We start from the raw sequence: 17,694 nt of genomic DNA, 5'->3' as shown, positions 1-17,694 counted from the left end.
CTGGACAGGCTGATGGTCACGGCTAGTGACGGCAGAGCCTCCAGGTAGGCTAGCAGGCAGGTAGCAGGTGAGCGCTCCTAGGTGAGCAGGCGAGAGTCTCTGGACAGGCAGGTGGTCACGGCAAGTGACGGCAGAGCCTCCAGGTAGGCTAGCAGGCAGGTAGCAGATGAGCGCTCCCAGGTGAGCAGACAAGAGTCTCTGGACAGGCAGGTGGTCACGGCAAGTGACGGCGGAGCCTCCAGGTAGGCTAGCAGGCAGGTAGCAGACGAGCGCTCCCAGGTGAGCGGGCAGGCTGGTCCATAGACAGACTGACAGGTGTCGGAAGGCAGACCGTCGGACCGCAGGCTTGCAAGCAGGTAAACGGATATCTGGCAGGTATCAAGCAGGAATCTGGCAGGTGACTGGCAGGTAACAGGCAGGAATCTGGCAGGAGACTGGCAGGTAACAGGCAGTAATCTGGCAGGAGACTGGCAGGAAACAGGCAGGAATCTGTCAGGTGACTGGCAGGTAACAGGCAGGAATCTGGCAGGTGACTGGCAGGTAACTGGAAACAGGACCTGAGGGCTGAAGCAGAGTGAAGGCTTTGCAACAACATTGCTCGGGCACCTCCATTTTGGAGGAGGTGCCTTATATATGGTGAAGTCCTCCGGCCATTGGCCGGGGACTCCTTAGGACGGCGCGCGCGTCCCCTTTAAGAGAGGGGGAGCGCGCCCTAAGCACCGGGGCCGGGAAGCAGCGCGCGCTGCCAGCAGAGCGGGAGGAAGACACCGGGCACAGAGCGGAGAGGTGAGGGGAACAGCGTCCCTGCCTAGCAGGAGGCAGGGACGCCGACGCTACAATTTCCGTGGGACTCGAATAGGCCTACCAGGGTTATGTTTTGCACAAACTAGACGTTCTTCAACATACTTTGCAGCCGTATTCGGGAACCCTGGGGCACACCAGTTTTGTAGCACCACTGCACACATAACACCCTTTGAGTTATGCACTGGAGAATGTGCAAGGGCAGCCATCATGGGGAACAGGCAGCGTGGAAGGCAAATACGTTTGTTTACCTGCCATACCCCTGACACTGACTGTATGGTGCCCACTTTGACCCATGCATTCTACTTGTTTGGGGGAGCCTGGTTCTGGAAGAACTACAGTAGTTCGAGGTCCACGGCCACTGGGACCTGTGCAGGGGATGTCTCCTTATTTGAAAGGGGGCTTCCTGCACTCCCTGACTCTGAGTCTCCTGGGGTTCCCGCACTTGCGATAGCCAGTATCTATGTCAGAGGTAATTGTGCTGCTTCCTTAGCCGCCTGGTTAGCCAAGGCATTCCCTACTGCATGGGGAGTTTGTTCCCGAGTGTGTGCTGACACTTTGACTATGGCTGCCCTTCGGGGAGGGTGAGTGCTGTGAGTAGCTGCTCTACCGCTTGCGCATTCCTTATAGGTTTGCCAGCAGAGGTCAAGAAATTACGACTTCGCCAAATGGCGCCAAAGTCATGTGCAACACCATAAGCATATTACGAGTCAGAAAATACATTAATTTCTTTACCTTTTCCCAGATTACACGCTGTAGCGAGTGCTTTAAGCTCTGCCTCTTGCGCAGAGCAGCTGGAGGGGAGTGTTTCTTGTATCACTGCCTTACCATTGTGGACTACTGCATACCCGGTGATGAATCGTCCTTGTTCACTGTCCCAAACTCTGGAACCATCTACAAAATGCTCAGCAGAGGGGTTAGTGAGTGGTACATCAGTAATATTTGCCAAGCCCTTTATTTCAGCTTCCATCAATGCCTGACAATCATGTTCATGTGCCATATCAAACTGAGCTTCCTCATCTGCTAATTTGAAAAACAGGGGCAAATCTTGGCTCATGTCTTGGCTTATGGTCTTTCCCTCTTCTCCATCCTGATATTTCCTCCCTTTTCTAAATCCACTGGAAGTAGTGTAGCTGGATTTAGAACATTACAGTGTTTGATAGTTATATGGGGAGGTGTAAGGAGTGAGACTTTATATTTTGTCAACCTTGATGCTGAGAGGTGATGGGTCTGAGCCTGTTGAAGTATTTCAGATACAGCATGTGGAACTTGAAGTGTGAGGGGGCTTCCTAACACTATGACCTCTGTCTTTTTAACAAGTTCTGAAGCAGCTGCCACTGCTCTAACACAAGTAGGAGAACCCATAATGACTGGATCTACGGTTACAGAGTAATACCCTAGAGGACGCTGCCTACCACCATGTTCTTGGGTAAGGACACCAGACGCATGTCCAGCCTGTTCGTGGCAGTACAAAGTAAAAAACTTATCATAAGTAAGGGGTCACTGCTTTTCTGCAGAATGACAGAAACTAGATCATCCCATGTGGCCCGATATGCCTCCTGAGCACCCTGGAGGTGCATTCTAAATGTTAAGGTTTTTTTTCGGGGATCTGGGAGCTGTGTAGCGAGGGCAATAAGTTCACTGGGGGACCAAGGCCGATATGTTTCTATTGGCCATACTTGGGGGTATCGTGTACCTGAACATTATCAACCATCCTAGGAGGTTGAAATTGTACATGACTAGTGGTCCTCATAGGGAGCAGAGGCACCCTGGGTGTTGTCTCTGGGTGTGAAGACCCACAGGACCTGCAACAATTAACCCCAGGGGGATTCTTATGACCACAATGTCTGCAAGTCCATCCCATTGACCCAGCATAAGGCGGGGGTGCTGAAGGGGGTGCAGAATTTACATCAGGTACAGAGACTACAGGGGTCTGAGAGTTTTTCAAACTATCATAGATTACATAGACAGTTCCATGCCTGGTTTCCTCTGATTTATGTTCACTCATTGAGAGACATTTTGCTACTTCTGACCACATCCTAGCTTGTTCTAGTTTGTTTTTATCTTTCAACCATCCTTCCCAATTGCAGATATAGTTCTCCCATTCTTTCTCTTCCAGATTTCCCCACTTTCCCATACTAAATTTCCTCAATATTATTTCACATCCCTCTACTGCTTCTTTCCCTTTCAGTCTCTCCACGTGCTGGAACTGGGGCCATGCCCTTTAGGTTAGTCAATTCCTTACTATTGCCAGTCCCCATGACTGCAACCACTGTGCCAGAGTTACCGCAGAACTCTCTTCAGCACACCTAGAGCCTCTCAGACTCTAAATTTGATCCCGTTCCAGTCTCCTCTGATCCTTGAAAGACGGATCTGATCCTGTCCCAGTCTCCTCTGAGCCTCGGAAGACAGATCTTTAAGGAAGTACTAACACTGATTTTCCAGCCCTGTGAGCTAGGGAGATTCTTACACATAACCAAACAAATAACAATACCAAGCCTACTGCTCCACCTACTATTGCAATTATTTCTGCATGATCATATAACATTTCCCAGTTCAAAGGTTTTCCTTCTACACCTTGTAAAGGCACTGCGTGACAATTATATCTGCAATAAGTGTTACTTTTTATACTATATGTTTCCCAGTCTGGGTATACAGGCTAAGCAAGAACTTCAGCTACTATGATTTTCCCTCTCTTGAGCTTACACAAAACAGAACACAGACACTGAGGACAACGATTCTGATTCATCAAAAATGACTTAACAATCATTCAATGCACAATCGCTGATATTAATCCCCCTGCTGTATTCGGGCTAAAAACTGCATTCAGTTACCCCTTTCTTGAGGGTGCCCTTATCAATTTACAGGGGAATTGAATACCCTGAGAGTACTACCTTACCATGAAGGATTCCTCTGTTATAGGCAATCACACTTCCCTGATCCTCTTACGGACCGATTTTCCTCTCCACCACATGTGAAGGAACACACCTAACGGGATCCCTTATCAAGCAGAGACTGTAGTCCCTTATTGGTCAATCAAAAATCATTCAGTCCCACATTCAAGGATCCTCATAGTTTACAATATCATACCAGACATTTATGACGTTGACTAAACAAACAACATAAAACAATCCTCCGACTCCTGAAATATACAGAAGAACTGCGGAGGTGCCTAATCCCGACACGCTGGGCAAGGTTAGTTACTCGTCACTTCATTCAATTATCATTCAACCGTCATTCAATCGTCAATTATACATCTAAAAACCACATTGAAACATATAAGACAACAAATTCAATCACTGGCAAGGGTTCAAAAAAATGATTGTCTTGTTGCGACCACCAATTACCCGTCCTGGAGCCCTCTAGATAGTACTGAATTATTAGTAATACAAGGGATTACATACCGCGCATGATATTCAGTAATTTCCAGGGAGATCCTTGTTGACGGGTCCACTTATGACAATCCCGGGTTTCGGCACCATGTACTGTTATGGAGACCCTCTTTGCTTTAAGGAGAACTTTGGAATAGACAGCAAAGGGTCTTCACATTGCCAGTGAGATTCAAATTAAGATACTTCATCGATGAAGGGAGCGAGACAGAATACATGCGACATGCATTGTCAGCAGGTAGAGTCTTCCTGGTGTGGCAACAAAGACTCACCATATTTATTAGCTAGACAAAAAGTAAATACAATTGTTAACTGAACAGGAAACCAAAATTAGACTATCAGTATCAAAACACACGTCCCTTGGCCCAACGTAAAACCTTCTCAGGGAATTCACAGGAAACCAGTATCTTAGTCAGACATTCCACAATGTAAGTCTTAAACACTTAAGCAGACTTCAGACATAGAATAGTTATAATTGTTTTTCTAAATTAATAATGATATCTAGATATTAAAAAAATTAACCATAACAAAGTCAACAATCGCAGGCAGAGTTCTGCGCCATCGGTGATTGTTAAAGGCAGGTCCTGGCTGTAACACACACCGATTACTTGCCAGGTAAGCCCGCTTCCGACTTGCACCGAACATGTATGGCGCATGTTGTGAAGTTGTTAAGCTTTTATGTTAATTTTTTTTTCTGAAATTTTTCAGTTTTGCTGAACATAGTTGAAAAAAAAATTCAGCTGAATTTCAGCCCTGCCGCAAATTGACCTGCTTACATTGTTTCCGAGATCGTCTTGTAAGCTCAGGAGAAAGTTTCAATGAGTACAAGGCAGTTGATTTTACTTTGTCATGCCGATTGAATTAAAAAAAAAGACTGGTTGCTTTACAACTTGGATGGTGATTGAAGTCAGTAATTTATGTTAACCATTTGTTACCTCCAAGGAAGCGTGCAGTTATTATAGCTTTGCATCAAAAGGGCTTTACAGTCAAGGACATTCCTGCTGGTAAGATTACCCCTAAATCAACCACTTATCGAATCATCAAGAATTTCAGAGAGGGTCAATTTCTGTGAAGAAGCTTTAAAGACGCCCAAGAGAGTCCAGCAAGTGTTAGTGATGTCTCCTAAAGAGGATCCAGCTACAGGATCAGTTCAACACCAGTGCAGTGCTTGCTCAGGAATGGCGGCAGCCGAATGTCAGTGCATCTGCACACAAAGTGAGGCAAGGGCTTTTGGAGCATGGTCTGGTGTCAACAAGTGCCGCAATGCAGCCACTTATCTCCAAGAAAATCTTCAAGGACAAGCTGACATTCTACATGAAGTACAGGGATTGGACTGCAGTAGACTGGGGTACATTTATTTTCTCTGATGAACTTCATACTGCCTGGGACATCTGGAAGAATGATTTTCCTGAGAAGAAACGGTGAGTTTGCTTTTCATCCAAGCGATTGGGCTGACTTGCAATTTTGTCTGGTATAATTGCCAAGATTAAAGAATGATATCTAGACATGATCCAAGAGCAAAATCTTCCACTGATTCAGTAGCAATTTGGTGATGAACAATGCTTTTTACTGCATGATGCAGCACCTTGTCACGAGGCAAAAGTGATAACTAAGTGGCTCGGTGAACGAAACATTAACATTAACGAAACTCTCCAGATCGCAATCTCATTGAGAGCTTGTGGTAAATCATCAAAAATAGGTGGACAAACAAGAACACAGAAATCGAGATCCACTCCAAGCACTGATTAAATAAGAATGGGTTGTCATCACTCAGGATTTGGCCCAGAAGCTAATATTCAACATGCCAGGGTGGGTTGCAGAAGTCTTGAAAAATAACGGTCAACACTGTAGATATTGAGTCTTTGCCATAAAAACATTGGACTAAACAATCTAAAAACACTGAAGCCGCAAACTTTGTGAAAACCAAAATTTGTGACTGTCTCAAAACTTTCAGCTACGACTGTACACTCTTGGGAAACACTCCTCTAATATAAAGTGGAGGGCACATAACAAAGGATTACATCACTGACAAAAGTTAATGGGACAGTTTCACATCTCCTTCTCCTCCCACCATTCAGGTGGACTCTGCTTGTGTGGATTTCTTTTGCCCTGATGGCTATTGTAAAAAAGTAGTTTAAAAAAATAAGACTGATACATAAAAATAAGATGGCTCGTTCCCTTTGAGGCGGGAAATAAATATCCAGTTACACCTGTATACTTCACCTTGGGAGCACTATTCAGTGGGTACAATAGCAACACAATGCTATGAGGATCTTATAGATACTCCTTAGGGCTCGCTCACACTACCGTATTTTCCGTCTGAGTGTGAGCCAGCAAAATATCAGATCTCACTCGGGCCAATGTTATTCTATGGGGCTGCTCACATGTCTGAGTTTTGATCCAATATTTGGATGGCACTCGGCCATGCAAGTCAGTAAGTGTGTGAAAACCATCGAACTGCACTCGGGTGGCATCTGAGTGCAGTCTGATTTCTGCACACTGACACAATGTACAAGAAGGAGAAATCTTGTTCTCCATTGTCTCCTCACAATGTGTTCTGATTCTCTCATGATAGTGAGAATTGGATCACACTATACATACTATACACGTTTTCATCAAACTGTGGTCAGAGTGTCATTTGTATAATCGGCCTGATTCTCTCAGATGAGAGAATCTACGGCCATGTGCACCTGTCCTTAATGTGTGGTGACCGGGTCACTTTAGATCTCAAGTCAGAGCAACATAATTACCATTGTACATGCGGAGTGCATTGTATTGTTACAGTATAATATGTTAGTTTACTTTTTTAGCAGGAATGGAGATACCTTCTGCTCTACATAACCATTCTGCTGACAGACATGAACGTCTTAATGAGCCTTGGCTGGATTTTTGCTTACACAGTACATTACTACCTGGCAGCCCATGGCATAAGGTACGACTCTTGTTCATTTACACTGTAATACAAGTATTCATTTGTTAATACTGTGGTTGTCTCAATTTGCTTCTTGCTCCACATAGGCCTTATTTTCCTGTTTTAAATTTCGTGATTTTGAGAACAACCATATCCAGATCACATTTGAGTTCTGTAGGTTCTCATAACTAGAGAATAAAGCTTCTGGCCTTGTGGGCCATGTCTAAAGCCTGATGTTTTTTGGACACGATACTTGAAACAAACTTTGCATAAATCAATAGTTCAAGCAAATATAAGAAACTTTTCAATATATCTTATCAGAGAATGCTGCTTCTTTCTCCACCAATGACCTAAAGCTTCCATTCACATGTTGTGATGTTGTGCTATGTCTAGGAAGTATTATAGCAGCCAGACTCCTCCCACTAGCTCAGAGTCAATTGCAAATAAGAGATAGAGCTGGCAGAATGGAAAACTGGTGAACAGTGGAGAAAACAAAATACACTATATCATGTTTCACGCTCCACCAAGAAGCCACACGGCGCACGGCGAGACGGATGGGAAGGGAAGCACTGCCACTAGGGAAAGGTTAGAGTGACAACCCCTGAAACTTACCTTGCGCAACCCTGAGCTCTCTGACGTCCCCAGACACGGGTTCTTTCACCCCATGTGGCGATTTCTTTCCTATCCGTATCTTGCCCTAACCCCTGGCTACTTTGTGGGGCAGCAGGTAAAGAGAAACAGTGAAGCAATAAACCCAGGTCTATGTAACCAAGAGCTGAGTGACTGTTCAAGAGTTTGGAACTGCACCTAAGCCCAAGACTGTTGCGCACTGTCCAGATATAGAGGAATAAACTACTTACGCCCAACTGAGTTGCTGACCCGAGGTAGGTTTAGGCAGAGGCGTAAATAGAAATTATGGGACCCCACAGCAGAAGTTCTAATCGCCCCCTCCCCCCTCCACAAAAAAAATATTCAGTGGGGCATAGAAGAACATATCTTGCAACTTTGCATCCCTTACAGAATAATTTTCTTCCTATTGAGGCCCTAGATTCCCCTTTCATTGCCCCCATAGAGTATGATGCCAACAAATGTGCCCCCCAAACAAAGTATGAATCAGTGAATTCCTACACAGCACCCTCCAGATGCACAGTACAATGGGCCCCTTACAGCCTTCCATATCTTCTAATATGCCCCCCATAGCCTTCCATAAAATATAATGGACCCCACATAGCCTTCCATATAGTATACAGTGGGCTCTTTTATGTGGGAAATTTACCAGCCGATGTACGGAAAAAGGAGCTGTTGGAGTTGTTTCATCGGTACAGGCGGATACATACCATCGAACTGAAGACTTGTGGGTGAGGCGGTGCCGCACCGTTTGCCTCCATCAGCTTCCAGGATCAGCAGGATGCGGAGAACGCCGTCTGCGGATGCAATGGATATGAGTTCGGTTCTCGTCAGTTACATTTGAAGTTTCCCAGATCAAGCCAGAGACCATGGGGAGGATATGGAGGAGTCCCCCGGAAGAACGGACCCCCTCTCTGGCGAACTGAATACAGAGTCCTCGTCTCCAAGTTTCCCCCATCGGGAAGTTGGCAGGATCTAAAAGATCATGTGAGAGAAGCTGAAAGTGTCTGCTATGCTGATGTGCACAAGGATGGCATGGGGATTGTGGAGTTGATTCGCAAGGAAGATATGGAATATGCTTTGAGGAAACTGGATGATACACAGTTTAGTTCTCATGAAGGTGAGACCTAATACATTTGTGTCTGTGCTTAAAGACATGCTGATGGACTGTGGCCAATAAGGGTGATAGGAAACCTATCATGTTTGGCTAATTAAGAAGGGGGAGGTATGTGACAACACAGCTTTTCTTCTTAATCATCCAGATGTATAAATCAGTAGGCCAGGAGCCATACACCTTTATTTTTATGCTGACTTTTGAATTTGTGTTCTTCTTTGGTTGATCAACACAGACTATTATTTGTTTAAACCTGAATGTTGATCACTTGAGTTGATATTTGGTAATTGATGAATGACTGTTATTTACATCTTATATCAGCTCCTACAACGTATCGTCTGCTAGTTTTTCAATACAGCGACTCAGGATCTTTGAACAATGGATGTTTGCTACATATATTAAATACCATTGTAGGGTTTTTGCCTGTCAACATTGGCGGATGAGCTGTGGATACTCGAGCACTGTGAATTAATATGATCCTTGACCTGTGGATGTGTGCTTGAAAGGACAATTGTGAACTGTTTAAGGGGCATATGCCTCTGTATCAAGAAGACTTTAGAAAGAGACAGCCAAGAGAGACTCTTCAGGACAGCAACCAGGACACGTGGCTCCATCAAGAGGAATACAGATCTGCTCCATTGACTATCAATGAACTCTCAGAGACATTATGAGGAAATCCAGGTTGGAACAATCAGGTCACCTAGCCACATACCTCACTGCTCTATTCCCAGCGGGCCACCGGATGGGTGAGACTGTTTAATTTTGCACCATCTTGGGTATTTGCTGGGAATTTTCTATATATCTATTGTCTATTTGATGGTTCAATTGTTAGAACCTTGCTGTTAGGTTTTTTTTCCTTTACTGGTCACATGACCTTGTTGGCCTATTTAATCCTGCTCCGCCCTTCTGGCTTTGCTGGACTTTATTGTATATCTACTTTCTGGCTAGCCTGTGCTCTGTATCTAACTCTGTTAGTTTGCTTGGTCTACGGACCTCTATGTTCTATCTATTTTGTTTGTTCTTCTGTCTGCTACTATTTCTGTTAGGAGGTGTCCCATATTCCTCCCAGTCCTTAGTACCTGTAGGGATTTCCTCCCCACATCTATAGGTCTTCGTACAGACTAGATTAGGACTTTAGCAGGTCTGATCGCAGGATCAGGTTCCCTGTTACATCGTAGGGATTCAGCTGAGTCTTATAGTAGGGACAGATCTCCTCTCTTTCCTTAGCTTTGGTAGCAGAACATAACAGTAAGTCCAGCCTGCAAATTCTCTAAGGAAAGATTTTTTTTTTTTTTTTTTTTTTTGTTCCATCATGGTGTCGGTTCAGGATTTGGCTAAACACCTGCAGGGACTCTCTCTGGAAGTGGCCGAGCTCCGTCAGCACGTGAGTAACTGTCCTGGAGCATATTTCTTGGAGCCTAAGGTATGTTTGCCGGATTTATTTTTTGGTGAACATCGAGAATTTTTTTCATTTAAAAATGCTTGCTTATTGTATTTTCGTTTGAGACCCAAGTCCTCTGGGGATGAATCCCAGCGCGTAGGGTTCATAATGTCACTTTTGCGCAAAGAGCCTCAGGAGTGGGCCTTTTCTTTGCAACCTAGTGATACATGCTTCAGATCAGTGGATAGTTTTTTTTCTGCTTTAGGACTATTATATGATGATCCTGACCGTGTCGCATCAGCTGAGACTGAGTTGAGACGTTTAAAACAAGGATCAAGTAATGTAGAAAAATATTGTACACATTTTCGTCGTTGGTCCACTCAAACAGGGTGGAACGATTCTGCTCTGAAAAGTCTATTTCTTGCTGGGCTCAGTGAAAGGGTTAAAGACCTGCTAATTGCTTATCCTACACCTGAGGATTTGCAACAGGCTATGCAATTAGTTATACGGGTGGATAGGAGACTGCGTGCTAGGGTTAATGAGAGCAAATCCTCTGCTATGTCAGTTTCTGGTTATGATAATGTGTGTACTAACAGTGGTGAACCGATGGAGATTGGATCGGTGGCACCTCGCTCTCAAGAAAAAGATCGTCGTTTTTCAGAAGGCTTGTGTTTCTATTGCGGGAAATCTGGTCATTTGATTAAAGGCTGTGAGCTCCGTATAAAGAAAGAAAAAAAAATGGTCAGTCACGCCCGTATTGCCTGTTTAAATTCCAAGGGTATATTTTTAGCTGCTTCCACGATTGCTCAGGAAAAATTAATGGAATTTCGGGTGTTTGTTGATTGCGGGTCTACATTGAATGTAATTGATGGGGGATTCGTGGAAAAACTCAATTTAAAACCTGAACCTTTATCATCCCCCATTGCTGTGGTTTCTGTGGATGGCTCCCCTTTGAAGAATATTACTCTCAAGGTCAGTGAATTTCCTCTCACTATTAATGGTGTTCACCATGAGAAATTGGATTTAGTAGTGTTGAATAACTTGCCTTCTCCAGTAATATTGGGTTTGCCCTGGTTAAAATTTCACAATCCTGTACTGGATTGGTCTACCAGTGAAATTAAATCCTGGAGCCATAAATGTTATGACAAGTGTTGTAACGGGCGTATTGCAGCTTTGGATAGGGGAGAATTGCCTGTTCCTATTCAGGATTTTTGGAGAGTTTTTTCTGAGAAGGAATCGCAGGTTTTGCCTCCCCATAGAGACTATGATTGTTCTATTGAATTTGTCCCTGGAGCGACTCTTCCTAAAAGTCGTTTATTTAACCTTACTATTCCTGAGAGGAAGGCTTTGGAGGAATACATACAGACAAGTTTGGCCGCCGGTCACATTAGGCCCTCTAAGTCTCCTGTGGCGGTTGGATTTTTTTTTGTAAAAAAAAAGGACGGTGGTTTACGTCCTTGTCTGGATTTCCGTGAGATTAACAAAATTACGGTACGCAATCCTTACCCACTGCCATTGATTCCTGATCTGTTTAACCAGTTATTGGGGGCCAAGTGGTTCTCTAAAATTGACCTTAAGGGGGCATACAATCTGTTGCGCATGAAGGAGGGTGATGAATGGAAGACTGCTTTTAACACTCCTGTGGGTCATTTTGAGAATCTGGTTATGCCTTTTGGTCTTACTAATGCTCCTGCATTTTTTCAGAATCTGATTAATGACATCCTTAGACCTTTGATCGGTAAAAATGTGGTTGTGTATTTGGATGACATTTTGATTTATTCGCCAGATCTGGAGTCTCATTGGCGGAGCGTGCGTGAGGTATTACAGTTATTAATGGACAATTCGCTTTTTGCTAAGCTGGAGAAATGTGAGTTCGCTGTACAGAGAATTAGTTTTTTGGGCTACATTATCTCCAGCAAAGGTTTTGAGATGGATCCGGTTAAGGTTCAGGCTGTGCAGGAATGGCCTAGGCCTATTGGTTTGAAATCGATACAGAGGTTTTTGGGTTTCGCCAATTACTATAGAAAATTCATAAAAAATTTTTCTAGTATTGTCAAACCTCTGACTGATCTCACCAGGAAAGGTGCTGATGCGGTTCAGTGGTCTTCTGAGGCCATTGAAGCTTTTGTGTATCTCAAGGAGAGGTTCACCTCTGCTCCCATCCTTATGCAGCCTGATGTTACTAGGCCGTTTTTGGTTGAGGTTGATGCTTCCTCTGTGGGGGTTGGCGCAGTATTGTCTCAGGATAACGGGGATGGATTACATCCTTGTGCCTTTTTTTCCAAAAAATTTTCGGAGACTGAATTGAATTACGATATTGGTAATCGGGAATTATTGGCTATTAAACTCGCATTTGAACACTGGCGCCACTTCTTGGAAGGTGCGGAATTTCCCGTTCAGGTTCTTACGGATCATAAAAATCTGATATATCTTGATGCTGCCAAGCGCCTGAATGCCCGTCAGGCTAGGTGGGCACTGTTTTTCTCGCGGTTTAATTTCTCTGTTACTTACATCCCTGGTACTAAGAATGTTTAGGCGGATGCCTTGTCTCGCAGTTTTTCTCCCATAGTCGGTGCTGAGAAAGAGGAAAACATTTTACAAGAAGGTGTTGTGATAGCTGCTTTAGACTCCGTTTTGGAAGATGAGATTCTTAAAGCTCAGGAGAATGCCCCATCTAACACTCCTCATGGGAGGTTGTTTGTGCCTGGGACCTTTAGGAGAGATTTGTTTGTTGAGTGTCACGAATCTCGGTTGGCAGGTCATCCCGGAATCTCTGAGACCAAGAGACTGGTGGGTCGCAGTTTTTGGTGGCCTGGATGGCAGAAGGAAGTCATTAAGTGGGTGCGCCAATGTACTATATGTGCTAGATCCAAGTCCTCACATACTCCTGCTGCGGGGTTGCTTTGTCCTTTGGAGGTCCCCAGTGCTCCTTGGACACATTTGGCTATGGACTTTATAACTGACCTTCCCCCCTCTGAGGGTTTTACTGTCATCTGGGTGGTCGTGGACCGTTTTAGCAAGATGTGTCACTTGGTTCCCTTCGTCAAACTGCCCTGCGCTAAAACTCTCGCTAAGGCCTTTGTCAAGGAAATTGTCAGACTTCATGGCGTTCCTACTGACATTGTTTCTGATAGGGGTCCTCAGTTCGTGGCTCGTTTTTGGCGTGCCTTTTGTGACAGGTTGGGAATTCATTTGTCGTTTTCGTCCGGATACCATCCTGAATCTAATGGCCAAACAGAAAGGAAAAACCAGGATGTTGAGCAGTTCTTGCGTTGTTTTGTGGCAGACAATCAAGAGGGGTGGTCTGAGTTTCTGCCACTTGCCGAATTTGCTCTGAACAATCATACATCTTCTTCTGCTGGTTGTTCGCCTTTTTTTTGTTGTTCTGGGAGACATCCGTCGTTTGGGTCGTTCTCCAAGTTGGGATCTGCCGTGCCTGAGGAGGAGAATTTTTCCGGTGATTTGGAAAGAGTTTGGACGGATGTGCGTGGTAATCTTCAGGAGGCCAACAGAAAATCTAAAGACTACTTTGATAGGAAACGACAGGAGGTTTTGTTCGCTGTTGGTGACATGGTTTGGTTGTCCTCTAGGAATCTGCGGTTGAGGATTCCTTCTAAGAAATTGGGTCCCAAGTTTGTAGGGCCCTTTAAGGTGCTTCAGGTTGTCAACCAATCTGCTGTTAGGTTGGAGGTTCCTACCTCCTGGAGAATTAATCCGGTCTTTCATGTCTCTCTGTTAAAAAAAGCTGTCGTGTCGGATGGTGACGCCTCTGCCTCTGTTCCTCCGGTGGTGGAGGACGGGGAATATGAAATTTCTCGCATCCTTGACTCTAGACGGTATAGAGGTAGTTTGCAGTATCTTGTGGCCTGGAAAGGTTTCGGACCCGAGGATAACTCTTGGGTGAGGTCAGATGATGTTTCCGCGTCCAGACTTATCAGAGCGTTTCACAGGAGATTTCCTGATAAGCCTGGTCCTAGGGGATCCGGAGGATCCTCTTAGAAGGGGGGGTACTGTTAGAACCTTGCTGTTAGGTTTTTTTTCCTTTACTGGTCACATGACCTTGTTGGCCTATTTAATCCTGCTCCGCCCTTCTGGCTTTGCTGGACTTTATTGTATATCTACTTTCTGGCTAGCCTGTGCTCTGTATCTAACTCTGTTAGTTTGCTTGGTCTACGGACCTCTATGTTCTATCTATTTTGTTTGTTCTTCTGTCTGCTACTATTTCTGTTAGGAGGTGTCCCATATTCCTCCCAGTCCTTAGTACCTGTAGGGATTTCCTCCCCACATCTATAGGTCTTCGTACAGACTAGATTAGGACTTTAGCAGGTCTGATCGCAGGATCAGGTTCCCTGTTACATCGTAGGGATTCAGCTGAGTCTTATAGTAGGGACAGATCTCCTCTCTTTCCTTAGCTTTGGTAGCAGAACATAACATCAATAAAGTATTGCCACACTGTTTTACTCTCACCCTGTGTTGTCTGTGTAGTATTATGCCCACGGAAGACCATGGGTCTTCACATTTGGTGGCAGTGGTGGGATACTACTCAGCCCGGCAGATCCAGGGGAAGCTGCAGGGGACTGGTGTCTGTAGACACCATCCAAGGGCTCCACAACAATAGAGGCATATAGACAGATCCAGCAGACTATAGGTGAGGCATACACTGCAGGTTTCGGACGCTACCATGTCCAACCCCACCAGCCCGGCCTTGGGAGGAGGACCAGAGGGAAAATACAGCTGCAACAATAAAGGGAGACTACAGGAGCTGTGCCAGCTTCGACAGATCGAATACCGGGCCACCGTCACTCAGTTGGATTTGATAGAGGAATTGGTCCATTGGCATGCCCAGAATGTCGTGGAGGACAATGAAAACTCCACTGAAGTGGACCCAGAGAAATTAAACCGTTTGCCAAATCTAGGATCCAGTGGTAGTCTGGAATCTAATACCCAGTTCCAAGCTGCTCGAATCCAGGAATTGTTAATCATATTGGGACCTGGAGCCTCAAGTGAGGAGAGGGCTTGTATTATAGAATCAGTTTTGGGAGTTCCAGTACCCCTACTGCCAGCTCCGGACTCTACTTCAATGATGGCCCACAACCAAGGAAATCATCTTTGCTACAGAGAGGTGCCAGTGTTTAATGAGTCCAACACAGAGATTGGTAAACATCTGCAAGATTTTGAGACCCTGATGCTGATGCATCGGGTACCCACAGCTGATTGGGCCAAATACCTGTGGACTAGTTTGACTGGCCGGGCACGGGATGCTGTCTGGTCGCTTGGGCATCAGTACTGAATGGACTATTGGACTGTTAAGGATACCCTGTTGGCACTTTTTACTATCACCTCCGCGAGATATCGCACCAAGTTCCGGATTCTGTCTCGCCAGGGGGCCTCCTATGCAGAATTTGGCAATCAACTCCGGCGACACTGCAACCATTGGCTCGATAGTCGCGCTGCCCACTCTGCTGATGCCCTCCGGGACGTGATCATTCTTGAGTAACTTATGGAGAAAATGGCCCCAGAAATACGAGAGTGGGTAGGCGACTGGAAGCCCGAAAACCCAGAGCAAGCAGCATGATTGGACGATTAATTCACAGCCAATCGTTCCCACTGGAGACTCGATTTGCCCACCGATCCCAGGAAACCCCTCAACCAAGGATTCGTGCAGCTACCAGCCATTTGAGCTTGACTATCCCGCTACCCATCAGAAACCCCACCAGGACAAAGGTTTACAAAAAAGACCCGTGATTTGCCCAACCCACAGAGCTGTTATAAGTGCGGGCACCTTGGACACATGGCCAAAGATTGTCTACAGGGCCGGAACCCCATGCCTGGAACCCGTCTGCCCGCCCATCCGGTCAACATCTGCCAAGAAGAGCCATCAAGGTCTGGAGGATGCTACCCTCAGGATACACCAGCAGAGGAGGAAATGATATTCCCTGTTCACACTATATGGCAGGTTGACCACTGTACACCAGCCCACCTCCATAATCACCTCCAGCCAGTCAAGGTCAGTGATATCAAGGCCCAGGGACCTCGGAAAATTGGGCCTTCCATCACCGTTCGCAGTTCAGATATTGCAGCCCCAGAACACCATTTACCAGGTCACCAAGTAACTATCTACCGGGCTGGGGGTTAGTGCCCGGGAATTGGGCGCATTTATATGGGCAATTTACCGGCCGATGTACGGAAAAAGGAGCTGGTGGAGTTGCTCCATCAGTACGGACGTATCCGTACCATCAAGCTGAAGAATCGTGGGGGAGGCGGAGCCACACCGTTTGTCTTCATCAGCTTCCAGGATCAACAGGATGCAGAGAACGCTGTGTGCGAATGCAATGCATATGTACTCGGTTCTTCCCACCGCCTGCGCACAAGTTCCCTGCTCCACAAGTGTTACGGATCCGGGTGGTGGAACCTCTGTGCTGCGGTGCAAGGAGGGACCAGAGGGGCGTAACTAGGTATCAACTCGGACTGACCAAGGTCGCACGGCGGCTCAATCGACTCCGTGAACCCGGGAAGGACTGAGCAGAGGGACCAGGTGCTACTCTGGACCAGTCCTTGTATGAGAGCAGGTGACTCCCACAGGTCTGAAGGCAGGGACTGACCAGTACAGCAGTTGAGCACGGCAGGCAGGCTGACGGGTGATCCCGGTAGATGGACTGGCAGACACCGCGGGTAACTGGAAGGAGCCTCCAGGTAGGCTGGCTGGTAGGCACGGCAGGTAACTGGTACATTCTCCGGGTAGGGAGGCAAGCCTGGCCCATAGACAGACTGGTGGGTTTGGACCGTAGGCAGACCGTCGGGCTGGAGAGTGTACTTGGCTGGCAGAGACAGGTAGCAGGTAAAAGCTCCGGATAAGCGGACTGGCCAAGCCCATAGACAGACTGGCGGGCTGGGCTGTAAGCAGACTGTCGGGCTGGACTGGTAGTCAGGCTGGCGGACTGGACTGGTGTTCAGGCTGGCGGACTGGACTGGTAGTCAGACTAGCAGCAGGACCTGAGGGCTGAAGCAGAGTTAGTACACAGAGCTACAACCTTGCACGGGCACCTCCATTTTGGAGGAGGTGCCTTTTATATGAGAAGTCCTCTGGCCATTGGCCGGGGACTCCTTAGTATGGCGCGAGCGGCCCCTTTACGAGGGAGGGAGCGCGCGCACGCCCTAAGCACAGTGCCCGGGAAGCTGCGCGCGCCGGCAGCGGCAGCAGGAGAGCTGGAAGACGGTAAGGGGGACGGCGTCTCTGTCTGTCAGGGGGCAGAAACGCCGATGCTACAGTACCCACCCCCTTTACGCCCCCTCTTTTTTAGGCCAGAAAATTTTTTTTTAAGAAGAAGCGGAGCGTGGATGTTCTCCCTGGGTTCCCAAGTTCTCTCCTCTGGGCCAAACCCCTTCCAATCCACCAGAAAAAAGGTTTTTCCTCTTACCCTCTTGGTGGCCAGAATGTTCTCTACCTCATAGACGTCCTCAGCAGAGATCG

General features: G+C 46.3%; 1 protein-coding gene and 1 pseudogene across 3 annotated transcripts in view; both read left to right on the top strand.

Annotated features, from left to right (window-relative positions):
* Positions 1-17,694, top strand: part of LOC141215153 (uncharacterized) — a 446,656-nt gene that overhangs the window by 52,111 nt on the left and 376,851 nt on the right. For 2 of the 3 annotated variants that reach the window (XM_073665502.1, XM_073665499.1), the window contains exon 2: positions 7,001-7,122. In XM_073665502.1, the coding sequence (XP_073521603.1) occupies positions 7,001-7,122 (122 nt within the window). The remainder of the gene's footprint in view (positions 1-7,000; positions 7,123-17,694) is intronic. The other variant, XM_073665501.1, reaches the window with a different exon arrangement.
* LOC141242318 (serine/arginine-rich splicing factor 9 pseudogene) lies at positions 8,177-8,943 on the top strand (annotated as a pseudogene).

Source organism: Phyllobates terribilis, unplaced genomic scaffold, assembly GCF_046119375.1.
Source record: "Phyllobates terribilis strain yellow unplaced genomic scaffold, ASM4611937v1 Scaffold_2__4_contigs__length_985480577, whole genome shotgun sequence".
Lineage (NCBI taxonomy): Eukaryota > Metazoa > Chordata > Amphibia > Anura > Dendrobatidae > Phyllobates > Phyllobates terribilis.
This window is presented reverse-complemented; position numbering and strand designations above follow the sequence as displayed.